The 27,964-nt window shown below is 40.4% G+C and overlaps 1 protein-coding gene across 1 annotated transcript in view; it reads left to right on the top strand.

Annotated features, from left to right (window-relative positions):
- LOC124788089 (equilibrative nucleoside transporter 4) overlaps positions 1-24,682 on the top strand; it is a 205,039-nt gene extending 180,357 nt beyond the window's left edge. The window contains exon 9 of the mRNA XM_047255190.1: positions 23,128-24,682. Coding sequence (XP_047111146.1) covers positions 23,128-23,516 — 389 coding nt within the window. The 3' untranslated portion in view covers positions 23,517-24,682. The remainder of the gene's footprint in view (positions 1-23,127) is intronic.
- Positions 24,683-27,964: the final 3,282 nt, after the last annotated feature.

Raw genomic sequence — 27,964 nt, 5'->3', positions numbered from 1 at the left:
CACTTACATTGTTTTCAAAGTGAGCAGTTATTCACATTGAACATTCATATCAGCCATTTTGAAGGAGACCTATGATGTATTCCAATAAGCTGATACTTTTCTCTTTAAAATGGAATATTTTGAATGAATATGGAACCTAGAAAAGTCTACAACAACACAATTTGTAGTGAATTAAGGTTTAAAATATTATCAGCGAAGGTCTAAAAAAATTTTTTTTCTTGAAATGACAGTTGACTCCACTTAGATTTGAACACTTGTCCTTTACATTCGTAAATTGTCAGCCTATCAACTCAGCCATTGAAACAGATGTGAAACACTCGCCTTAGTAATAATCCTACCAATATGGAGCTCTTATATTTCATCTATTTCTACATTCTCAAATAATAATTTTCAAAACAAATGATATCATGAGTAAAATTGCTATGAATCTCGACATGTACTACACTCCTGGAAATTGAAATAAGAACACCGTGAATTCATTGTCCCAGGAAGAGGAAACTTTATTGACACATTCCTGGGGTCAGATACATCACATGATCACACTGACAGAACCACAGGCACATAGACACAGGCAACAGAGCATGCACAATGTCGGCACTAGTACAGTGTATATCCACTTTTCGCAGCAATGCAGGCTGCTATTCTCCCATGGAGACGATCGTAGAGATGCTGGATGTAGTCCTGTGGAACAGCTTGCCATGCCATTTCCACCTGGCGCCTCAGTTGGACCAGCGTTCGTGCTGGACGTGCAGACCGCGTGAGACGACGCTTCATCCAGTCCCAAACATGCTCAATGGGGGACAGATCCGTAGATCTTGCTGGCCAGGGTAGTTGACTTACACCTTCTAGAGCACGTTGGGTGGCACGGGATACATGCGGACGTGCATTGTCCTGTTGGAACAGCAAGTTCCCTTGCCGGTCTAGGAATGGTAGAACGATGGGTTCGATGATGGTTTGGATGTACCGTGCACTATTCAGTGTCCCCTCGACGATCACCAGTGGTGTACGGCCAGTGTAGGAGATCGCTCCCCACACCATGATGCCAGGTGTTGGCCCTATGTGCCTCGGTCGTATGCAGTCCTGATTGTGGCGCTCACCTGCACGGCGCCAAACACGCATACGACCATCATTGGCACCAAGGCAGAAGCGACTCTCATCGCTGAAGACGACACGTCTCCATTCGTCCCTCCATTCACGCCTGTCGCGACACCACTGGAGGCGGGCTGCACGATGTTGGGGCGTGAGCGGAAGACGGCCTAACGGTGTGCGGGACCGTAGCCCAGCTTCATGGAGATGGTTGCGAATGGTCCTCGCCGATACCCCAGAAGCAACAGTGTCCCTAATTTGCTGGGAAGTGGCAGTGCGGTCCCCTACGGCACTGCGTTGGATCCTACGGTCTTGGCGTGCATCCGTGCGTCACTGCGGTCCGGTCCCAGGTCGACGGGCATGTGCACCTTCCGCCGACCACTGGCGACAACATCGATGTACTGTGGAGACCTCACGCCCCACGTGTTGAGCAATTCGGCGGTACGTCCACCCGGCCTCCCACATGCCCACTATACGCCCTCGCTCAAAGTCCGTCAACTGCACATACGGTTCACGTCCACGCTGTCGCGGCATGCTACCAGTGTTAAAGACTGCGATGGAGCTCCGTATGCCACGGCAAACTGGCTGACACTGACGGCGGCGGTGCACAAATGCTGCGCAGCTAGCGCCATTCGACGGCCAACACCGCGGTTCCTGGTGTGTCCGCTGTGCCGTGCGTGTGATCATTGCTTGTACAGCCCTCTCGCAGTGTCCGGAGCAAGTATGGTGGGTCTGACACACCGGTGTCAATGTGTTCTTTTTTCCATTTCCAGGAGTGTATATCCTAACTATTATATTCATTCTATCTGACGATGTAAATGCCAAGCTCAAACTCCACAGACCACTAGAGTTTGAACATTGGTGCTTCTGAACTTCAGCATGCACAATGCTCTGTTTTTGGACTCAAAATTATTTGAGCCACCAAACTTTTTGCCTCTCATTGCACATCTGAAATGTGATTAGGTTCACTCGCTGCATTTGTGAGTGAGGTTATGTTTCAAAATATGATCCAATACAGAAAGATAGGTAGATATCATTAAGTGATTTGCACTTTTAGATCATTTCATTAGTGCATTTGCTTACATTTTTGTTGGACATTTAGTTGTCTTTCACACAGAACACATTGATAAACATACCACAGCTTAATGCTTACACAAACAAATGTTTACCTAATTCCAAAGCATCTTAATGCTAAGATAAACTAGTTTCAATTACTAATACAGTAAAATACAGTGCAGCTGAAATCTTTTCTTATTGTTGTTGTTGTTGTTGTTGTTGTGATCTTCATCTCCAAGTAACTTCTGAATCTGTTTACTGTACACATCTTTGGGTCTCCCTCTATGACTTTTACCCACCCCCTCCCCTCCCACACTTCACTCCAGTACTAAATTGGTGATTCCTTGATGTCTCAGTGTGTGTCCTACCAACCATTCCCTTCTTCTAGTCACGTTGTGCCACAAATTTCTTTTCACCCCAATTCTGTTCAGTACCTCCTCGTTAGTTATGTGATCTAACCATCTAATCTTCAGCATTCTTCTGTAGCGCCACATTTCAAAAGCTTCTATTATTTTCTTGTCTAAACTGTTTATTGTCCATGTTTCACTTCCATGCATGGCTACACTCTATTGTCTGCCTGCTTAGCTGATTGGTTATGTGTTTGCCTACCATGCAGTGGGCCCGGGTTCGATTCCCAGCCAGGTTAGAGACTTTCTCCATTCGTGGACAGGGTGTTGTGTTCTCTTCATCACCATTTCATCATCATTGACATGCAAATCACCCAATGTGGCGTAAGCTGAAACAAGACTTCCAACTCAGCAGCCGAACTTCCCTGGATGGGGCCTCCTAGCCATCAATACTACATTTCCAATACTACATAGCTCTCCAGTCCTCCTAATGGCATTTTCCATAAAAATACTTTCAGAAAAGACTTCATGACACTTAAGTCTATATTCAACAATAATAAATTTTTATTCTTCATAAATGATTTTCTTGCCTTTGCCAGTCTACATTTTATACCTTCTCTACTTTGACGATCATCAGTTACTTTGCTGCTCAAATAGCAAGACTCCTCTACTACTCTGAGTGTCTCATTTCATAATGTAATTCCCTCAGCATCACCTGATTTAATTTGACTACATTCCATTATTCTCAATTTGCTTTTGTTGATGTTCATCTTGTATCCTCCTTTCAAAACATTGTCCATTCCATTCAACTGCTTTTCCAGGTCCTTTGCTGTCTCTGACAGAATTACAATGTCATTGGCAAACCTCAAAGTTTTTATTTCTTCCCTATTATTATTAATATTATTGTTATTATTATTATTATTATGGGATTAATCAATACAAAGATTAATTAATAACAACATCTTGTTGTATTCCTGTTATCCTCCGCCAAGCCTCTTTATCCAGTGCATATTCCTTGTCGAAGCTGCAATGTTCCTTTACTCCATTTATCTAGTCTGTCCAAGAATGTCATGGTCTTCCACATTTATGTCTACCTGGTGGTTTCCATTCATAAACCTTCTTTGGCCACCGATGTACTGGCATTCTCATCATATGTCTGTACCATTTTAATGGTTTTCTTTCAATTCTATCACAGTGTCATTTGCCTTCAGTCTCTCTCTTACTTCATCATTAGTTTTTCTTTTGATTTTTGATATTCTGGCACTCCTGGGCAAAAATAATCCACTTCCATAGCTATTAGTCTTCTTTTGAGATCCGCATTTAAGATCCATAGTTCTGATCCATACAATATCACTGATTCAACCATTATCTTACCTACTCTTTTGTTATTGCTGTTGGAAATATTATTATCCCACCAAAAAGAATTCATACACCCTAACACTTTTCTGCTTTGGTGTATACTTCTGTGGGGCCCAAACCATTTTTATCAATATGTGCTCCGAGATATTTAAATTTCTCTACCTGTCTCATAACTGCTTTGTCACTGATGTGTACTTCAAATTTAGCATCACTATTCACCACCAGATACTTCTCTCTGGACTTTAATTTCTGTTCCACATTTTTGCTTGAACAATACACAGACTGAATAACATTGGGAATAAGCTACAATCCTGTATCACCCCCTCCTCAATCACTGTTTCCCTTTCATACATCTTGACTCTTACAACTGCCATCTGGTTTCTGTAAAATTGCAAATAGCCTTTCACTCCCTGTATTTTACCCCTGCCACCTTTAAAATTTGAAAGAGTGTATTCCAGTCAATATTGTCAAAAGATTTCTCTAAGTCTACAAATGCTATAAATGTAGGTTTGCCTTTCCTTAACCTATCTTCTATGAGAAGTCATAGGGTCAGTATTGCCTCATGTGTTCCTACATTTCTCAGAAATCCAAACTGGTCTTCCCTGAAGTCGGTTTCTACCAGTTTTTCCATTCTTCTGTAAAGAATTCATGTTAGTATTTTGCAACCATGACTTATTAAACTGATAGTTTGGTAATTTTCACGCCTGTTGCCTGCTTTCTTTGGAATTGGAATTAATATTATATTCATAAGGGTATTTCACCTCTCTCATACATCTTGCTCACCAGATGGAAGAATTTTGGCATGGCTGGCTCTCCCACAGCTATCAGTAGTTCTCACAGAATGTTGTTTATTCAAGGGGCCTCTTATCTTCATCTACATCATCTTCCATTTCCACAATATTGCCCTCATGTACATGTCCCTTGTATATACCCTCTATATACTTCTTCCACCTTTCTGCTTTCCCTTATTTACTTATGACTGCCTTTTCATCTGGGCTCTTGATATTCATACAGATGGTTCTCTTTTCACCAAAGGCCTCTTTAATTTTCCTATAATCTTCAGATCTCTCTCTCTCTCTCTCTCTCTCTCTCTCTCTCTCTCTCCCTCCCTCCCTCCCTCCCTCCCTCTCTCCCTCCCTCTCTCCCTCTCTCTCCCTCTCGTATTCATTGGACAAATATATTATACTAGAACTGACATGTAATTACATTTTATCGCAGTTTGGGTGCATAGATCATGACAAGTCAGTACCCGGAACAACCACCTCTGGCCATAATAACGGCCTTGATACATCTGGGCATTGAGTCAAACAGAGCTTGGACGGTGTGTACAGATACAGCTGCCCATGCAGCTTCGACACGATACCACATTTCATCAAGAGTAGTGACTGGCGTATTGTGACGAGCCAGTTGCTCGACCACCATTGACCAGATGTTTTCAATTGGTGAGAGATCTGGAGAATGTGCTGGCCAGGGCAGCAGTCGAACATTTTCTGTATCCAGACAGGCCCGTACATGACCTGCAACATGTGGTCGTGCATTATCCTGCTGAAATGTAGGGTTTCGCAGGATTTGAATGAAGGGTAGAGCCACGGGTCATTACACATCTGAAATGTAACGTCCACTGTTCAAAGTGCCGTCAATGCGAACAAGAGGTGACAGAGACGCGTAACCAATGGCACCCCATACCATCACGCCGGGTGATACGCCAGTATGACGATGATGAATACACGCTTCCAATGTGCGTTCACTGTAATGTTGCCAAACACGGATGCGACCATCATGATGCTGTAAACAGAACCTGTATTCATCTGAAAAAATGACGTTTTGCCATTCGTGCACCCAAGTTCATCATTGAGTACACCATCGCAGGCGCTCCTGTCTGTGATGCAGCGTCGAGGGTAACCACAGCCATCGTCTCCGAGCTGATAGTCCATGCTGCTGCAAATGTCATCGAACCGTTCGTACAGATGGTTTTTGTCTTGCAAGTGTCCCCATGTGTTGACTCAGGGATCGAGATGTGGCTGCACAATCCATTACAGTCATGCGGATAAGATGCCTGTCATCTCGACTGCTAGTGATACGATGCTGTTGGGATCCAGTACAGCGTTCTGTATTACCCTCCTGAACCCACCGATTCCATATTGTGCTAACAGTCATTGAATCTCGACCAACGCGAGCAGCAATGTCGTGATATGATAAACCACAATCGCAATAGGCTACAATCTGACCTTTATCAAAGTCGGAAACATGATGGTACGCATTTCTCCTCCTTACACGAGGCATCACAACAACGTTTCACCAGGCAACGCCGGTCAACTTTGTTTGTGTATGAGAAATCGGTTGGAAACTTTCCTCATGTCAGCATGTTGTAGGTGTCGCCACCGGCGCCAACCTTGTGTGAATGCTCTGAAAAGCTAATCATTTGCATATCACAGCATCTTCTTCCTGTTGGTTAAATTTTGCATCTGTAGCACGTCATCTTCGTGGTGTAGCAATTTTAATGGCCAGTAGTAGTAGTAGTAGTAGTAGTAGTGTGTGTGTGTGTGTGTGTGTGTGTGTGTGTGTGTGTGTGTGTCACTCTATTTCCTGCAGTGGTATATGCTTCTAAATCCTTACATTTATCTTCTTGCCATTCCTGCTTAGCCATTTTGCACTTCCTTTCAATCTCATTTGTTAGACATTTGTATTCATTTTTGCCTGCTTCATTTACTGCTTTTTTATATTTTCTCCTTTCATCAGTTAAATTCAATATCTCTTGTGTTGCCTAAAGATTTCTACTAGCCCTCATCTTTTTACCTACTTCATCCTCTGCTGCCTTCACTATTTCATCTCTCAAAGGAACCCATTCTTCTTCTACTGTATTCCTTCCCTAGTTTCTTGTCCGTAGTTCCCTAATTCTCCCTCTGAAACACTCTACAACCTCCAGTCTTTCAGTTTATCCAGGTCCCATCTTAAATTCCTACCTTTTTGCAGTTTCTACAGTTTTAATGTACAGTTCATAACCAATAAATTGTGATCAGAGTCCACATCTGCCCCTGGACATGTCTTACAATTTAAAATCTGGTTACAAAATCTCTGTCTTACTGTTATATAATCAATCTGAAATCTTCTGGTGTCTCCAGGTCTCTTCCACATATATAACCATATTTTACAATTCTTAGATCAAGTGTTAGCTATGATTAAATTATACTGTGTGCAAAATTCTACTACACCGTTTCCTCTTTCATTCCTTTCCTCCGGTCCATATTCACCTACTAATTTTCCTTTTCTTCCTGTTCCTACTATCAAATTCCAGTCCCCCATGACTATTTAATTATCATCTCCCTTATCTATCTGAATAATTTCTTTTATCTCATCATACATTTCTTCAATCTCTTTATCAGCTATAGAGTTAGCTGGGATATAAACTTGTACTACTGTGGTGGGCGTGGCTTTGTGTCTATCTTGACTGCAGTAATGCATTCAGTATACTGTTAATAGTAGCTTATCTGTGTTCCTATTATTTGATTTTGTATTTATAACCTTGTATTCACCTGACCAGAAGTCCTGCTCCTCCTACACTGAACTTCACTAACTCTCATTATATCTGACATTAGCCTATCCATTTCCCTTTTTAAATTTTCTAACCTACCCTGCTGATTAAGGGATCTAACATTTCAGACTCCAATCCATAATGCTAGTTTTGTATCTCCTGATAATAACATCCTCCTGAGTAGCGCTCACATGTAAATCCAAGTGGGGGACTATTTTACCTCCAAAATATTTTACCCAAGAGGATGTCATCATTATTTAACCACACAGTAGAGCTACATGCCCTCGCAAAAAATTATGGCTGTTGTTTCCCCGTGCTTTCAGCTGTTTGCAGTACCAGCACAGCTAGGCCGTTTCAGTTGATGTTACAAGGCCAGATCAGTCAATCATCCAGACTATTGCTCCTGCAACTATTAAAAGGGCTGTTGCCCCTCTTCAGGAACCATAAATTTGTCTGGCCTCACAACAGATAGCCCTACATTGTGGTTGCACCTCCGGTACAGCTATTTGTATCGCTGAGGTGCGCAAACTTCCCCATGTACAGCAAGGTCCATGGTTTCTATGTAGGTGCATTTACGTCATGGCGCATATTAGACAATATGATTACTTGGTGAAGACAATTTTTTATTGCTAAAGTTAATATATTCAGTAAAATAAGCATTCAGCATTGGATAAGCTCTTGAAGAAATTAATATTGTTACTTTCTATCTTATCATTTAGTAACATGTTACCATGTACTATGCCATGAATGCAGACTTATAATTCTTCATTCAAGTCCATTTGCTGTCTTTTGTCCATTTTATATAATATATGAAGACCATTCACGATATCATGGAATGGGTGGCCAAGTCCTTTTATGTGGTTGGCAATTGCCTGTTTATTATAATTGTTTGTGTGGCAGGCATTTATATGTTCATAGTATGTTTTCTGGAAGTTTCTCCCAGTTTGAACTACATAGTGGCCTTTGCGTATATCACATACTATTTTAAAGATGCCTGAGTATGTGCATCTAAGTTATGTTTCAGTATGTATTGCAGTTTGTGTGTTGTGAAGACAACATTAATGTTGTGCAGTCTGAAAATGTTTGCTACTTTGTAGGAGAGTTTGCCCTTGAATGGTATACAAGCAGTGAATCTCATTCATTTTCTGTGCAGCAGTTGGCTTATTCCGCCTCTCTCCTACCCTCTCTGTGTGAAGTTGTCAATAAGTGTGTCATCCAAGCCATTTGCTTCAGTAATTTGTTTTATTGTGACGAGTTCATCAAGCTTTGCGTATTTATCCATTGGTATATTGCCAGCTCTGTTAACTAAGGCTCTATATGCAGCCTGTTTGTGTTTCAAGAGTGGAAAGGTGAGCTGCTTATGGTAGTGTATATTGTTGTTTCTTTGTAGATTTTGCATGTGTGTAAATTCTTCTCTTTACTGATGTTTAGGTCTATGAAGGTAGCGCTACCATTGTTTTCATATTCAACACAGAATATTATAATTCAGTCCCATTTATTGAGCTTATCTAGTACGTTATTAATAACACTCGTGTCGTCATCTACCAGGTGCAATGTATCATCAACATAGTGATCATAATAATAAACTAGCTGATAAACCCGCCATTGCCCAGATATTCATTTTGCCAGTTTTCTATTAGGAACAAGAACAAAAAATGAACTGTGTTTGTAGTGTAACACTGAAAAAAATTCGTTTCCGAGAATTCATGAAAATATCTATGAAATTATGAAAGTCATACAAAGAAATATGCATAATGCACAAATGTATGTGTACACTATCAAAATTAAAGAACATAGTATGCAAAATACGAATTCTTTGTATTGTTTATTCACTTCCTGCAGTAGACTTAGTGTGAGATGATCCCTGATAGGTTCTGTATGCAGTGTGCAGCTGCTTCATGATTCTACAGCGTTATTTTGTAAACGTCTCTATGGCAGTGCTTCTTCATAGCTCTGTAAATGGCTCTTGTTTTCATGTACACCCATTTGCTCTTCACATTTGAAAGCTGTCAAAAGTGCTGCCAGAGTAGTAACTTCACACATGATGTAGCATTTTTTTCACGCCCACCAGACTCATCTCCTGATTTAACCAAAAACTTTTTGAAAACCTCAGTTCACTTGTAAATAAGTTCCCCAGTCGTACTGTAATTGTTGGTGGAGACTTTAATCATCCTTGCAGCTTTGTTAGCGGTGGGTGTGATAAGACATCTTATAAAACTGTAATAAATTTCTTCTCTCAAAACTACCTAGAACAGACAGTAGGCACTCCACTCATAATGGAAATATATTGGATCTAATGGTAACACACTGAAATTGGTATCAGTGACCATGACATGGTTGTGGCAACAATGATTATCAAAGTACAAAGGACAACTAAAACAAGCAGAAAGATTTGTACGTTCAGTAAACTAGATACAAAAATAAATAGTGTCATATCTCAGTGAGGAACTTCGAACTTTCAGCACAGGGCAGGAGCATACAGAGGAACTCTGGCTCAAGTTTAAAAGAATAGTTGAATGCGTACTGGGTAGATATGTACCCAGTAGAACAGTTCATAATGGGTATGTAGCCACTGTAAAGAAACTTCTAAAGAAACAGCGATTACTGCATAATAGCGCAGGGCTTTATATAGAGAGATGCTTAATGAGATGCATTTGGCTGTCAAGAGAGCAATGCGTGATGCCTTCAACGACTACTGTAGCAGAATATTGTCAAGTGATCTATCACAGAACCCAAAGAAATTCTGGTTGTATGTAAAGGCTGTTAATGGCACCAAAATTAGTTCTATTCCTTAGTGAATGAGACAGGAACTGAAGTTGAAGGTAGGAAAGCAAAAGCTGAATTGCTTAGGTCTGTTTTCAATGTTGCTTTACAAAGGAAAAGCTAGGAGAATTGCCCCAATTTAATACTCGTACCACTGAAAAGATGAGTGAAATAAGTATTAATGTCAGTGGTACTGTGAAACACGTGAAATTTTTAAAATTGAACAAAGTTCAAGGGCCAAATAGAATCCCTATCAGATTCTCTACTGAAGTTGCGGCTGAATTAGCTCCTCTTCTAAATATAATCTATCATACATCCCACGAAGAAAATACTGTGCCTGTTTCTTGGAAAAAAGCACAGGTCACACCCATCTACAAGAAGGTCAGTAAAAATGATCCACAAAACTACTGTACAATATCCTTGACATCAATTTGTGGTAGAATCTTAGAACATATACTGAGCTCAAACATAATGAGGTATCTTGGACAGAATGCCAACCAGCATGGATTTCAAAAACATTGATCGTGTGAAACCCAACTTGCACTTTTCTCACATGACATGCTGAAAGTTTTGGATCAAGGCAATCAGGTAGACGGTGTATTTCTTGATTTCTGTTGTAGCAGCACCACTGGTTAAGATGGGAAAAGGTTAGCTTTGGTGCAATATTTCTGAGTGCACAAGTTACAGCCAGGTGCGGGCCTGTTGACAGGAGTTATGCTACCAGCGGTTGCGAAGTAGAATGGAGGCCACAGGGCCTGAAAAGAGTAAACACAGCAGTGTGCATGATGCAAGTTACAGGCAGAAGGGGCCCACTAGCCAAACCTAGGTGTTATGACCACATAACTCGAAGTGGCGATTTAACAAAACAGAGACACACAGCCACGTATAAATAGGCACTGGTTCACTAACAAGGCATTCAAGTGTGACAGCTCTCTTGGATGGCAGGGCATGTCACACCACCGGCTACACGCAGCAGCAGATGGGGCGCCATCATTCCAGTCCACAACAGGTTGTTGGTTCGGCCCTCTGAGGCCAATGCTGGGTCTGCAGACAGCCAGTGGTGGGCCACGCCATGGCTCACTATTGCGGGCAGTCTTGTTGACTCCCAACACACGCTGGAGGCTTCCTGAGGTGAGGGCCACAGATTCGGATGCCGGATTGCGGGCGCTTGTTGTCGCTGTGATCGTAGCCACGCCAGTGAAGAAGCACGCAGCGGGCCACCCTGCAAGTGGCGCTGAGGCAACAGGGACGGAGAGTGCTGAGTCGACTGCCAGCACAGCATGACATCGTCACAGCTCCACGGCCATACAACACCGACACACCATAGGGCATTACACGGGTTGCGGAGGCAGCCATTCCACGCCAAGCCATTTTGCAGACAGCAAAGTGGTGTCCTCAGCATTGCGGGACCTGGTGACTCAGACCAAGTGGAACTGGTGCACTGTAGCTGGAAATAATAAATCACTTGGGAAACTTGGACAAGTTTCAATACGGCGCATGCTGACAGACCATCCTCGTCCAACAGCCCCTCTACATTTGGTATCAGAATAGTGGTCATCGTCTGTACAGTACGACATTCGAGCCCACCACCTGCATTACAGCCACAAAATGTGGTGAACGTTGTAGTGTTGATCATTCTTTGTATGGCTCCTGGTGTGTGTGTGTGTATATATATATATATATATATATATATATATAATGGAAGGAAACATTCCACGTGGGAAAAATTATATATAAAAACAAAGATGAGGTGACTTACCGAACAAAAGCGCTGGCAGGTCGATAGACACACAAACAAACACAAACACACACACAAAATTCAAGCTTTCGCAACAAACTGTTGCCTCATCAGGAAAGAGGTAAGGAGAGGGGAAGACCCACTTCCTTTCGTCTTCCCCTCTCCTTACCTCTTTCCTGATGAGGCAACAGTTTGTTGCGAAAGCTTGAATTTTGTGTGTGTGTTTGTGTTTGTTTGTGTGTCTATCGACCTGCCAGCGCTTTTGTTCGGTAAGTCACCTCATCTTTGTTTTTATGTATATATATATATATATATATAATAGAGGGAAACATTCCACGTGGGAAAAATTATATATAAAAACAAAGATGAGGTGACTTACCAAACAAAAGCGCTGGCAGGTCGATAGACACACAAACATACACACAAAATTCAAGCTTTCGCAACAAACTGTTGCCTCATCAGGAAAGAGGGAAGGAGAGGGAAAGACAAAAGGATGTTGATTTTAAGGGAGAGGGTAAGGAGTCATTCCAATCCCGGGAGCGGAAAGACTTACCTTAGGGGGAAAAAAGGACAGGTATACACTCGCGCACACACACACACACACACACACACACACACACACACACACACACACACACACATCCATCCATACATACAGACACAGGCGCATATATATATATATATATATATATATATATATATATATATATATATATAATGAGGGAAACATTCCACGTGGGAAAAATATATCTAAAAAGAAAGATGATGAAACTATCGACCTGCCAGCGCTTTTGTTTGGTAAGTTTCATCATCTTTCTTTTTATATATATATATATATATATATATATATATATATATATATATATATAACCTGACTTACTACAGCTCTGTATCATCATACACCAATACAAAAGTAATCAAATGCCACGAAAGACATCATCTTACGGCCCCAGACACACTAACACTTATTCTGACCCCCACCCATATATATATATATATATTTTTTTTTTTTTTTTTTTTTTTTTTTTTTTTTTTTTTTTTTTTTTTTTTTTTTTTTTTTTGGTGGGAGGGGGTGGGGGTCAGAATAAGTGTTAGTGCCTGGGGCCGTAAGATGATGTCTTTCATGGCATTTGATTACTTTTGTATTGGTGTATGATAATACTGAGTATGATGATACGGAGCTGTAGTAAGTCAGGTTATTCTTGTACTTAAATGTTTTGTTTTGTTTTGGGACTAACTGGGAACGAAAGCAACAATATAGCAGAGTCAGGGATGCAAGGTGTGTCAGAACCAGAAGTGGTACGGATTTTGTTGGAAAAGGTAGCACAATTGACAACAGACAATACGCAGTTGAGAAGTGAATTAATAGCTAGAAATGAGCGGGAAACTGCAAAGCATCAGTCATTTTTGCCTAGGGTGCCGCAGCAGGAGATTGATCCAGCCGCTGCGAGTTTGATTATTCCGTTTTCTGGCAAGGCATCTGAGGATGTGCGTTGATTTGTGGAGGACTTGGAAACTTCAGTTGTGATGAATGGTTGGTCTGATGAACAGTTGTTACATGTAGTAAAGATTATATTAACAAGTGAAGTGAAGACATATGTAAGGTATTCTGAGGCCTTGAGGAAGGCGGGACAGTTTAAGCAGTTGAAGGAGGAGGTTTTACAGAGGCACAAGAAACAGACTAGCGCTCGGTACTTCGGGCAGAAGTTAAGTACAATGATGAAGAGGTGGGGGGAGATGGTAGAGAAATTTGCAGACAGGATAAGAGAAATTAATGAGTATATTTAATGATTTGGGCCAGAGCGATGAAGCGAATGGTGTTCCATTGCAGGAGGCCAAGCAAAGGGCACTTGATGTATTTTTGAGGGTTACCAGCGCATATGTCACAGAAAGTGCATGAAGGGACTCCGAAAGATTTGTATTCGGCCATTCAGCTGTCAATTCAACGTGACGAAATAGACATGGCAACAGAGGTATGTGATAGACAAGCAGTGTTTACAACGGGTATAAAATGTGTGTTGTCATACCGGACATGTGCAGAGGCAATGTACCCAGTCACAGAGGAATAGAGGAAGGGGTGGAAATCAGCAGCATGGAGGATGGAGAAGTGGAGTCAGTCGAGGTGGACAATCATTAAACAGCAGAGGGGGGCCCAAGACTCACCTAAGGGAGCTCCCGTTTAATTTCATTGCTACAAATACATATGCAGAGGTGGAATGTTCGTTGGTAGGATCCATAGGAACTAAAAAGTTTAAGATTTTGTTGGACACAGGGGCGCAAGTGTCAGGGGCTACTAAGAGTTAAATGGGATGAAGGAAGTTAGACCCACCATATTATAGGTTGTGTGGAGTGGGGGATAAGGAGGTCACACCTTTAGGGTCAATGACAGTTGACCTTCGCATGGGGAAAGTCTGATTTGATGCATGCATGGAGGTGGTACCATGGGTAAGTGAGGGCTATGACATGATCCTAGGATTAGATTTCTTGCATCAACATCATGCCAAAATTGACCTTGGACAACAAACTGTGGAACTGGGTGGAATGTTATTTCAGCTAGGTAAACTGTTGTCACTGTCATGAGGGGTGTTCAATGTAATGAACAAACCAATTGAACTGCGTACATTAGCATTAAGGGTTTATTCACATGCGTGTGTGTCTAGTGGCACCACAAAGTCGCTCTGGGTAAGTGTAGAGTCAATTCTACCTGTGGGTACAGTATGTGTTAATGAACCATTGGAGGATAGTAAATTTTTGCATCCATTAGGTTGTTTTGTGAAACATAGTATTGTACACATACAAAAGGGAAACTATGGGCGAGTAATCCCCATGAATGTGGATAATTTTAGCGCTGTAGACGCGAATTTGAGAAAAGTAGTTTTAGAAGCAAATTTGGATGTACCAAATGACGAAGACTGGTGTTCAAGAGGTAGATGAAGCGATCAACCACTAACTGCCTATAGAACTGCATTGCATGACAAAATTAAGCATTTGAAAGGAGGAGAAAAAGAGCATATGGAAGAATTGTTGTGGGAATTTAAGGATTTGTTTTTTCTGCGAGGGCCGTTACCAGCAACCCCATTAGTTCAACATAGGATACCGACAGGGAACAAAGCACCTGTTTACCATAAACCATACAGAATACCGAGGTATTTGCAGCTGATTTTGGAGAATTTCATTGCTCAACAGCTTGCGGACGGTATTATAAAGCATAGTAACAGTTGCTGGGGAGTGGGCATTGTCGTTGTGCCTAAAAAATCTATGGATGGAACTAAGAAATACAGGTTCTGTTGTGACTACTGATACCTCAATAATAAGACATTAATGGATGCATACCCCATTCCAAACATATTGGAGACTTTGAATCACCTAGGAGAGTGCCAGTACGTTTCTACAATGGATTTGACAAGTGTTTATCATCAGTTACAGGTAGCTCCAGAGGATCGCCCAGAAACTGCTTTCTCTACTCCGGGAGGCCATTACCAGTACATCAGAATGCCATTCAGTTTGGAAAACACTCCAGCAATGTTTCAGAGATTGCTAGACAGTGTGTTGAGGGGTTTGAAACCACAGCAGTGTCTTGTCTATTTGGTTAACATTATAGTGTTTTCAAGTAGTATGGAGCAGCATAGACAGCTGTTAAAGGAAGTCTTTATGAGGTTAAGAGCAGCTTAATTGATGTTGAGCCTGGAGAAGTGTCATTTTGCGTTGGGAGATTTGAAATATTTAGGGTATATCATCAGTAAGGATGGAGTGCGAACAGATCCGAGGTTGGTACAGGCTGTAAGGGATTTTTGGGAGCCCAAAACTGTAAAGGAAGTGCAATCATTCTTCGGAATTTGCAATTTCTGTTGAAAGTTCATGAAAGGTTTTACAGATTTAGCACAGCCATTGAAGCGATTGTTATGGAAGGGTGTGAAATTTGAGTGGACAGAAGATTGTCAGAAAGCGTTTGACAGACTGAAAGAAGTGTTAACATCAAGTCAGGTTCTTGTGTTTCCAGGTTTTGTAAAGGAATTTGTTCGAGCACTAGGGTGTGTTCTCAGTCAGGAAATTGATGGGAAAGAACATCCTGTAGCCTATGCGTCTAGGCAGTTGAACGCAGCAGAGAGGAATTACTCAACAACTGAGAGGGAGATGCTTAGTGTAATCTATGGAATCACATATTTTAAATTTTATTTATATGGGAGAAGATTTTGGGTAGTGACAGATCATCCTGCGTTGAAGTGGTTGTTGAGGTTGAAGGATCCATCCACTAGACTCGCTAGGTGGGCTGTGAGGCTTAGTGAATTCGACTAAGAGATGGTGCACAAGCCAGGGAAGAAGCACGGTAATGTGGATGCGCTGAGTAGAAAGGTGGCAAAAGTAGAAGTCATAGGTTGTGACCTAGCAGTATGGCAAGAGTTACAGGCCACTGACAATGATTGTAAACTGTCTCAAACAGAGCCACAATTTAATATGTACGATGGTCTTCTGTGCAGGGAAACAAAGTTAGGGCCAAGGGTAATAGTGCCTGTGAAACTGAGAGATGAGGTTTTAAAGGAAGCACATGATCACATGTTATCTGGTCATGGTGGGTATAGAGCAATGAATAGGAGAGTGGCAGAGAGGTATTGGTGGAGAGGTAGGAAAAGTGGATGTGGATCAGTATGTCAAGAACTGTATACCATATGTGCAGAGAGCAGATTTGAGCGGGAAACAGATACAGCTACAACGATTGCTGGAAGCGACATGTCCATTCCCTATGCTGGGGATCGATGTCTAAGGACCTTTCAGTCGAACACCATCGGGGAACAGATTTGTTCTGATAATAATAGACGATTTTTCGAGGTATGTGGAGATGGTGCCTGTGCCAAAACAACAGTCAGCAATGGTCGCGCAAGCGTTAGTAAATAACTGGATTTTGAAGTTTGGTGTTCCGGAGACAATAATTACTGACCAAGGGGCCAACTTCATGTCGGATTTAATGAAGGAACTGTGTAAATTGTTGAACATAAAGGAGTCGAGGACAAGCCCATTGCATCCACAGGCAAACGGAAGGACGGAACGGGTACACAGAACAGTCAGGAAGATGCTGAGTTTTTATGTGGATTCCCATCACTGTCAGTGGGACGAGTATTTGAAGCATATTGTATGTGCGTACAATGTAAAAGTCCATACCAATACTGGTTTGTCTCCGTATGAGCTAATCTACGGGCGAAAAATGCCGTCACCCTTTTGATTTAATGAAGCTACTGAAAGGAAGGACCATTGAATCTGTACATCAGTTCGTTAGAACAATTCAGGATGTTTGGAAACGGGTACAAAAGGCAAATATGAAGGCTTTGGATAGGCAGGAAGATGCAGTGAAGCGGAAAGGAAGTTTACTGCAGTATAGAGGAGGGCAATGGGTAATGCTATCCAGCCCCTATATGTCAAAAGGGAAAACAAAGAAGTTCGTCATGAGTTACCAAGGGCCATATCAAGTAGTTGAAACCACATCCCCCGTTAATTTTAGAGCTTCATCTGCCAACTAGAACAATGATAGTACACATTGGGTGGTTGTGGCCATTTAAGGGTTGCCCCGATGTGATTCCAGACATGTCACAGGAAGGAAAGAGGAAGAAAGAGAGAGTGCAGAGAGGTGTTCAGCACAGAGACAGAGAAAACCAGAAAGATAAGAGTACAGCATGCTCTACCGTGTGCTTTGCAATCCAGAAAGTAGTGCAGTTTTTTTTAAAAAAAATCATTGGGTTTGCGTAGATTAATTAGGCGTTGTATTTTCATATGTTGTATGTGTTTTTGAGTACTGTGAGCCTGCTAGGGGCAGCAGTCTTTATGAGGACTGAGGAATGCTGATGGTGATCCCTGTCCTCAGGTCACTGAAAAGAGGAGCATTGAGCAAGTTTGTAGAAGTAAAAACTGAGGACGTATTGCTGATCTCGGCAGTTAGCAGCCGGTACACCGAGATGACAAGGGAGGAATTACGGAGCTGCCATAGAGGGAAGGTATGTCCAGCCAGGGTGATGAGCACCAATCCGGACACGTGCATGGTGCAGTTATTTTTGGCCAGGAAGGAAGAAATTTACTTTGCAAGGGACATCAGGGAGCCAAAATTGAGCTTGCAATGGGTTGGGATGAATTGGATCTTCTCCACCTACAAAAAATCTATAGTAGTAGCAAGTTGTTTTGAGCAGGGAGTATTTGCCGAAGAAAAACATATAGAGCTCGAGGGGAGCAGAATGTTAATCAATGGAACTAAGTGTAACATAATAACACAAACCTTCCATCTGCCAGCGTCAATTTCAGGAGTCATGCACTTGAATGTTACACAGCCACAGCTGTACTGGCCAGAAGCAACTTATGAGTTTGTGCCAAGGCAGAATCTGACCTTGTTAAATCAAATCCTGGAGTCAGGTCTGTTGAGATCCGTAAACCAGTTCATTTCTGAACAAGGGGGGCGCATATCACCTGAACAGCTTGTGCAGCTTGTTGCTCAATATAGGGAAAGGCAATGCCAAGTAACGATCATTTTGGGCACCTCTGTGCCAAGTGCCATCGCAGCCTTAACTTTGTTATGTGTTGTTTTCATTCCGATCAGGCGAAGAGCCAATTCCAAGAGGGAACCGACTGTAGGCCAGATCCCAGTAGATTGGATACCGAGGACATAAAACAGGTAGGTAAGGGCTTGATCAAGCATTAAGTGGGATGGTCATCCAGTAATGAATTTTTACGTTATGTCTCATGTCGTATGTTTAAGAGGACTGGATCACATCAAAGTTTTCTAATAGTAGTAGTAAATATGTCATAAGTACGTGCCGACCCAAACAGGTTTAAGAGAGGTCAACCTGGGGACTGGGTCTTTCTGAAGGGGGGAATAAAGTAGTGGCACCACCGGTTAAGATGGGAAAAGGTTAGCTTCGGTGCAATATTTCTGAGCTCACAAGTTACAGCCAGGAACGGGCCTGTTGACAGTAAGTCACGCTACCAGCGGTTATGAAGTAGAATGGAGGCCACAGGGCCATAGACCCACTGAAAACAGTAAACACAGCGGTGTGCATGGTGCAAGTTACAGGCATAAGGGGCCCACTGTCCCAACTCAGGTGTTATGAATACATGACTCAGAGCAGTATGTTAGCAAAACAGAGGGGCACAGCTATGTATAAATAGGCGCCGGTTCACTAACAAGGCATTCAAGTGTGACAGCTCTCCTGGACAGCGGGGCGTGTCATACCACCGGCTACATGCAGCAGCATGTGGGGCACCAGTGTTCCAGTCCACGATAGGTCATTGGTTCGAGGCCAATGCAGGATCTGCAGCCAGCCAGCAGCAAGCCATGCCATGGCTTGTTACTGCAGGCAGTCTTGTTGGCTCCCAACACACGCCCGAGGCATCCCAAGGCGAGGGCCGCAGATTCGGACGCCGGATTGCTTGAGCTTGTTGTTGCCACGACCCTAGCCATGCCAGCGAAGAAGCACGCAGCAGGCCACCCTGCGAGCAGTGCCGAAGCAACAGGGGCGGAGAGTGCTGAGTTGACTGCCGTTGCAGCCTGACGTCATCACAACTATGCAGCCGTACAAGGCTCACACACCGCTGGGAATTGCAGGGGTCGCTGAGGCAGCCATTCTCTTCCAAGCTGTTTCGCAGACACCGAAGTGGTGTCCTTAACATTGCAGGACCCGGTGACGCAGACCAAGAGGAACGGGGGCACTGTAGCTGGAAATAATAAATCACTTGGGAAACTTGGACGAGTTTCAATATGGCACATCCTGACAGCCAATCCTCGTCTAACATCCTCTCTACACCGGAAAGCATTTGATTCAGTATCACACCTACACGTATTGTCAAAAGTAGGAGCACATGGGGTATCAAGTGAAATTTGTGACTGGATTGAGGACTTTTTGATAGGGAGGATGCAACATGTCATCTTGGATGGAGAGTCATCATCAGATGTAGAAGTAACTATGGGTGTGCCCCAGGAAAGTGTCTTGTGCCCCTTACTGTTCATGTTGTATATTAATGACCTTGTAGACAATATTAACAGCAAAATCAGGCTTTTTGCAGATGATGCAGTTATCTTTAATGAAGTACTATCTGAAAGAAGCTGCATAAATATTCGGTCAGATCTTGATAAGATTTCAATGTGATACATAGATTGGCAGATTTCTCTTAATGTTCAGAAATGTAAAATATTGTAATCACAAATGAAAAAAAAGTAGTATCCCATGACTATAACATCAGTGAGTCACTGTTGGAATTGACCAACTCATACAAATATGTGGGTGTAACAATTTTTAGGGATATGAAATGGAATGATGACATAGTTTCAGTCATGGGTAAAGCAGGTGGTAGACTTTGGTTCATTGGTAGAATACTGGGAAAGTACAATCAGTCTACAAAGGAGACTCAAGTGTGTGGGATGTATACCAGATAGGACTAAAACGGGATATTGAACATAAACATAGAAGGGCAGCATGAACTGTCACAGGTTTGTTTAATCTGTGAGAGAGTGTCACAGAGATACTGAAGGAACAAAACTGGAAGAATCTTGAAGATAGACGTAAACTATCCAGACAAAGTCTATTAACAAAGTTTTAAGAACTGGCTTTAAATAATTACTCTGGGAATATGTGTTCATTTTCAGATAAAACAGAATACCTTGAACGACTAGAGATAGAATGTTCATATTCACAGAACATGTATATTAGTATTTTCTGCAGAAATGATTAGCATTTAAAACATGTCAGCCAGCGGGTTCAAGGTCAACATCGATATTGCATCACAACACTACCTACTGGTAAAATGTGCCTGTGCCTCTCATTGTCATTATTAACCAAAGGTAATGGATCAGTGTGAGTTGGTCGGACGTGCAGGGTGTCTCGCAGACATATGCACGAACCTTATGGTCAGATCAGTGAGTTTGAAAGAGGGCACATTATTGGCATTAGAGAATGTGATGCATCCATCTGGGAGATTGTTGCTTGTGTGGGATGAAGGGTTTCGGCAGTCCAACAAGTGTGTGTGGAATGATTCAAGGACAGCCATAAAACACAATGAGATGGATCAGGTCACACCATCCAGACCACCCCCTGAGAAGATCAACACCTCATCTGCCAATACAGGACAGACCTGCGTCATCTTCAGCTCTGACACAACAGTGAAACAGTGGAACACATTGTACACTATCAGGGTTGACAGTCCATCGCCACTTATTACGACATGGGTTGTGTGTGCATCGTCTACTTCTCCACCTACATTTGACGAATGTGCAGAAACACACTAGAAGGCAATAACGTCATTGGGGCCAGGAATGCCACTGGATAGTGTTTTTGAATGAACCCAGGTTCTGTTTGTTTGAAAATGATGGCTGTGTTTTGGTTCACCGCAGACAGGGCAAGTGATATCACAGTGACTGCATTTGCACAAGACATACAGCACCAGCTCAAGGTCTTATAGTGTGTGGTGCTATTAAGTACAACAACAAATCACAGTTGGTGTATGTCCAAGTCACTGTGACAGTGTGGGCTACATGAATGACATCCTGTGACCTGTAGCCGTGCCCTTTCTGCGCAACAGCCCAGACACAATTTTTCAGGAAGGTAATGCATGACTACATGTTACTGCATGAACATGTGCGCTCTTGGTGTCACAGGATGTCAACCTTTTGTAAGGTAATCACCACAGATGAACTTTGGAACCAGGTGAATGCAGTATGGATGGCTATACCACAGGATGCCATTCGCACCTCATACACATCAATGCCATCACACATGAAGTTCTCAGGGTCTATGGTGGACCCTGTGACTACCAGGCAACAGGACACATGCTGAACTGAGATGACTGAAATGCTCATTTCTGTTGAACGTACTTAAGTACATGTCCTGTGAATATGAACGCCCTATCTCTTGTTGTTCAAGGTGCTCTGTTTCTTTTGATCATGAGTGTATTACAACCCCTTATGTATTGCTCACATAGGAATTGTGAGGATAAGATTAGAATAATTACTGCACACACAGCCACATTCAAACAATCATTCTTTCTGTGGTCCATACGTGAATGGAACAGGAAGAAACCCTAATAAGCTGTACAGTGGGATGTACCCTCTGCAATGCACCTCATGGTAGTCTGCAAAATGTAGATGTAGGTGTAGAACTGTAAGGTGTTCTGAACCCCACAGCAATTGTTGCCTGATAGTAAGGGTTCTGTGTACAAAGTTTGGTTGAAATCAGTCCTGTGGTTTAGGAGGGGATGTGGAATATGCGCACACCCATTTTTATAATACGTATGGAAATTTTATCCATAGAGCTTGATTTTATTGTTAGAGTTTTTTGCTAAGGGTGGTTAATACATATTGGCAACTGTGTCTGATATACTTGAACCTGTTGTGAGACCTTTATGGTGCATGGAAATTTTATTAGTAAATGTAAAATAATTGTAGTTGAGTACTAGTTCAAGAAGTTCTATGAGCAACCTCTCTGGCACACACAGCAAATGAACCTAATCACACTTCAGATTTATGTAACATACATGTAACTGGAATCCACCTGATGATGGCAGCATGCTGCCAAAACATGTCACACTAATTAGATATTAGTAAAAAGTTAATGAAGCAGTATTTCATAAAAGGAAAGACCTTCCTAACAGAATATGTAACAGAAATGACATTCAGAGATCACAGGAACATTGAAAGGAGTTTCAGTTTACCTAAAATCAAAACAGGTGGACAATGAAGGGTTGAAAGCTAAAAGAAAATAATATGAGGTTGATTTATAAAATTACAGTTTCACTGTGTACCAACTTTAACTGTTAAAAATGTAGTGAAAACCTCACAGGCAGTTGCTAACCAACATTATCTCTGCTAATGTTAATGTATCTCAAAACATAAAGAACTTGTTAAAAACTAGTGAAGTCTTTGAAGGAGATGTAAAATGGTATCATGTGCAATAGAATACAGTTAGAGAAGTGAAACTAATCAGCTACTAAGAGGAAAATGTAGGAGCAGAGGTGACAATAAATACCTTATTCAGTAATGTTCATGATAAATGTATTCAGCTCACACTGGAATGTTTCTTTATAAATTCTCAATAATTTCTGCCATAATAATAAAAGACACAAGTCATCGTAAATGCAGCTGCCTTCTCCATGCTTCCCCTCAGATCATCCCTTCTCCTCCCTTACTTTAATTATAAATTAAGTTATTCACTCATAAATCAGTTGAAAATTATTATTATTATTATTATTATTATTACTATTATCTTGTTTTCTTACAGGTAATATCATGACTTTATCGTACAACATTGGACTGACTGCAGGCTCACTTGTTGCCTATCTACTTGATGCAATAATAGGGCCACCACTACCAGGCAATGGATGTAAAATTCACACTCATTATCAGAACAGATCAAGAGCAACACTGGTGTCAAGTGTCACTAAAACAAACCATAATATTACAAGCACAGTTCCAACAACACTCTTGTCCTCTGTTGCCGGTGCCACTGAATCTTCAGCAGCAAATGTCAGTACTCTTTTGCTAGCTACCATTACTAGTACTGTAATAGCCTCTGTTTCTCAGGTAGTAAATATGCCTACATCTGAGTCATCTGTTCTGAACTATGGAAATGTGTCAACAGGATTTTCAACATCTTTAGAGCCTTTCTAGTTTATTCTTCATGCTCCAAAAGCAAGGGTTGTCTAGCATGATAACTAATGTGTATTAATAGTGTGTCCAAACTGCAGTTTTTTGAGAGAGACTGATCATATTTTTTGTCTTCCTATCATTATCTCACTTTTCCAGATTTACATGCATATTAGTTGATGTGCTGACATTGATTTCTTATTTGAAAGATATACAATAGAAATATTGCAGCAGTTTGATATATATGTTGAGTAATGTTTCCTTTCAGATTTTTAAAATGTGCATTATATGGAATTAGTTCAGTCTCTCAAGTTATTGGTGGCATTAAAGTACTGTAGATGCATCATTTTTTAAGAAGAAAAGAAGAACAAAATTACTATGTTTTGATGAATCCTTTTGTTTTTGCAATATAAATTTAGAACACTTTTATCATTACAAAAGTACAGTGTTCAGTCCAAAAGGTTATGTTTTGTATATATGTCTAACATTCAGTTGGTGTAGTACCCAAGTTATTAGGTACAGACAGAATATGGTACATTTAATGAATTGTAAACAAGAGTTCTGCTGCCTGCCATTTACATTGATGTAATTGTATTTTTATTTTTTTTTTTACTTTTATTTTTATTTATTTATTTATTGTGGTTTATGAGTAAAAAATAAGTTTAACATCTAGCACAAGAAGTCTTATGAGCGGAGCATTTTTGTCAGGTATTTAATATTTTGGAATCCATCCATTAGCAACATTTGTGTCTAGGCTGCCAATCTCTCTCTCTCTCTCTCCCTCTCTCTCTCTCTCTCTCTCTCTCTCTGCCTGTGTGTGTGTGTGTGTGTGTGTGTGTGTGTGTGTGTGTGTGTGTGTGAGAGAGAGAGAGAGAGAGAGAGAGAGATGGAAGAGTGGGAGGTATTCTTCATGTGTCTCAGAAGTTAGCAAACCTGACAGTTTTTCTCTGTTGGTCCTTCTCTTATAAATTCTTCAACTATTGTCACAAAGGCATTTTCAGTACAAAAATTAATATAGGTTTGTACCTTTAGACAGAACATTGGAAATTTATTTTTAGACATGAAGTTAAAGACTTTATAAATAATGATGAAGTACTGAGCAGAAACATAACAAGAAATAAATCAGAATGTACCACTAAAAGTTTTAATATCCACAGATATTGAAAAATTAGATTGCCTCTACCATGAAGTGAAGCAAAAAAAAAAAAAAAAAAAAAAAAAAACCAGCCGTTCACATACCCTGATATTTTGTAAGCATTTCACTGTTACTGCTTTAAGTTAGTGTCTAATTAAAGAAAACCAGACTATTTTGTCTGTCTTTATATTGTGTATATGCATAGGGAAGACTATGTCACCTCTCTCTTTGTCCAGTGTTAGAAATTTTTTACTGCTTGTAATAAGTCTGTGAGGCTAGCTCTGACAAAAAATTAGCAAAAGATATGTGTCAATAAATGTATTTTGTTGTGCCTTTTTGTCATAGTACATGACACAGTGGTGATTTATATTTTATTCTTCTGTTTTTATAGTTCTCACATGACTATTGAGATAACACAAATATTACTATGGAAAAATGTTGACTAATGCCAACAGAGAAAGCTACTTGTTTGAATTTCAATATGAAAATTGTTAATAAACTGAATTTAAATTGTTAAAGATGGGTAGCTTGCAACTTTTTGTTCCTTTTTCCCCTATTAAAAATTTACCAACATAAATTTTTGTGGCTGGCTTCATTTCTTGCTAAACTCGTATGCATTATTTTATCCATTTATGGACTAATTTTTTAGATGTACAGTATCATTACTACAGAATACGTATAGGTTGGTCTCCACTTTGTACCAGTTTCTGTTGTTGACTAACATAAATATTTAATTATGCCCAGTTTTTCATATGTAATGTTGAATATCTCTACACTAAATAATACCCTGTTCTTGGTGATGTACATGTACAGTAATCGTAGTGAACATGTATTTGCAGCTGTCTGTTACCTTTCATTTGTCATTACTCATATCAGTTAATGTTATCATCATCATCACAACCACCATCATCATTAACTACTACTACTACTACTACTACTACTACTACTACTATTTGTGTCGTTAACATTGTTGTATTTATGCAGAACTAGATGTAAATAGGTTAAAATTGACCCACACAGTATATTTTGAAAATCTAGTTTCATTTATTTTTTATATATTAGTGAAGCATTTCATCATGAATGAACCAAATGTGTGCTTTTTTGATGGTGTCAGATGTATAAAATATGCTGCTTCTTAGTCTGATATGTCTGGTTTGTATCTGCTTGATAATCTGTAAATCTTTACCATATCATGAAAAGAGCCATGTCAACATGTTTAAAACAAATGTAACTCTGTTTTCTGTCAACAACATGGCTTTTTTTGCATCAACAAAGCACTAAATAATACCATGTTCTTGGTGATGTATATGTACAGTAATTGTAGTGATCATGTATTTGATTTGCCACATAGTTAATATACATAAAAACCATTGTGTGTCACTAGCTAAAAATTTAAGTGAATCTTCTTCAGCATTAAATTGTGTAACATTTTGAACAGCTAATGAAAGTACAACCAAGCCAAAGATACATACACATATATATAAATATGTAATGCAATGGGCAATAAAGTAAATGAATTGCACTTAATTAGTAGAAATATTTGTCAGTGACAAATATTCTGTTGTGATGTAAGGTCAAATGGAAAAAACTATAGTATTCTGCCTGTCAATTTCAGGTAATTGTGTTCATACACCTTTTAAAATAATGTGGTATTGTTGTCATTAGTTATAATGCTCCTACTATACATATAGTACAATAAATCTTAGAGCACTCAGTGGTGAAAGTAGGTACTAGCAGTGCTGAGGTTTTGGGGGCATGCTTGAGAATGCATACACTTTACCTTTTTGAAAAAAAGAGAGCTACATTTTTATTTATATTAAAGGCGGAAAAATCATACATCAATGACATTATTACCAAAAGCAGATAATGATATTAGATTTTGTTAATATCTGGGGCATTTGTAAATGGTATCTTCATATTCCTTTAAGGGTCATGGCAGCCAATCTCACAGCCTTTTTTGAAAAATAGTTAAAATATTGAACTGTACAATATTACTGAAATCATTCAACATGTGAATGTTAAGAGTCAAAGAAATAACTAATAGTTTTATGCAGTCACATTTTAAAATACATTTCGAGAAGGCACTGCTTTTGTTGTTATGCAGTGATGTCGTAATACTCTTTTGTATTCAGTATTGAAGAGATTAAGGGAAAGTTTAGAATTCTATTAAGAGGAGCAGAGTCAAAATGGATTGTAAGATTATGCAGTATTTCTCATCCCCAGTGACTAAAAAGGTGAATAGTGTAGAAAAAGACAGATTGCTGCTAATCTTAAAGAAAACACGTCACGTTGCAGATGGGCACAATTAAAGGACGCTCACATAAAGCTTTTGGCCAGTCCTTATCAGTAACACACACACGCACACACATGCACAAAATTCAGGCCTGAGATGCTGGAGTAGGTTGTCGTGTGTGTGTGTGTGTGTGTGTGTGTGTGTGTGTGTGTGTGTTTTACTGATGAAAACTGTGGCCAAAAGCTTTATGTGAGTGTCTTTTATAATTGTGCCTGTCTGCAACTTGACGTGTCTTCTTTATGGTAAGTAGCAATCTGTCTTTTCCCTATAGTTAATATTCCTATCTGGAGTTTCTGTTGTTTGAATAAAAAGACGAAATAGCTGAGATGATGATGATGAAGATGAAGATGAAACTGGAAGAGGAGGTGAAAGTAGGCAAAAGAGAGGAAATGAAACTAAATGTGCACAAAATGTGCCATTCATATGTGGGCCTAATTCTGTAAATATTGTTGATTATGTATGTTATAATTTCTTGTGGCAATAATTTGTAAAATTTAGAAATTGCCAACAGGCTACACAGAGACCTCTAACCATTTCTCCAGAAAATCAGTACTGGTTATTAGTGTTATTTTTGTAACTGTAATCTCTTTCACTCGGAGAGCAATAAGACAGAGTTAAGGTGTAAGGAATCATAATGCTTGACATTTCCCTTATCACCACTGTAGGAACATTTTGTGTCACTTACAGTGATCTAAGCATACAAGTTATTGCTTGTGTGTCGCCACTATAATGGACCTTGTAACATTTTACCTCTTGATCATGTCTAGAGTTAGTAAAGAAAGGGACTATGTTTAGAAACCAGTATCTGTTAGAAAACATCTGACTGTGAAGTGATATTTAACTTTATGTTATACAGAACTTCCCATTTCTTTGAAACATTACCAATTCTTCTCAGCCACTGTTGGAGCACCCATTGTTGTCAGTTTATGCAGACCTGGCATCAGAGTAAAAATAAAATAAAATAAAATAGATTATTTACATGGATTTGAGAACTGAAATTATGCATTGCAGCAAATGCAGCAGAAGATGACGTATCATGCAAAA

This window comes from Schistocerca piceifrons, chromosome 3, assembly GCF_021461385.2.
Source record: "Schistocerca piceifrons isolate TAMUIC-IGC-003096 chromosome 3, iqSchPice1.1, whole genome shotgun sequence".
Lineage (NCBI taxonomy): Eukaryota > Metazoa > Arthropoda > Insecta > Orthoptera > Acrididae > Schistocerca > Schistocerca piceifrons.
This window is presented reverse-complemented; position numbering and strand designations above follow the sequence as displayed.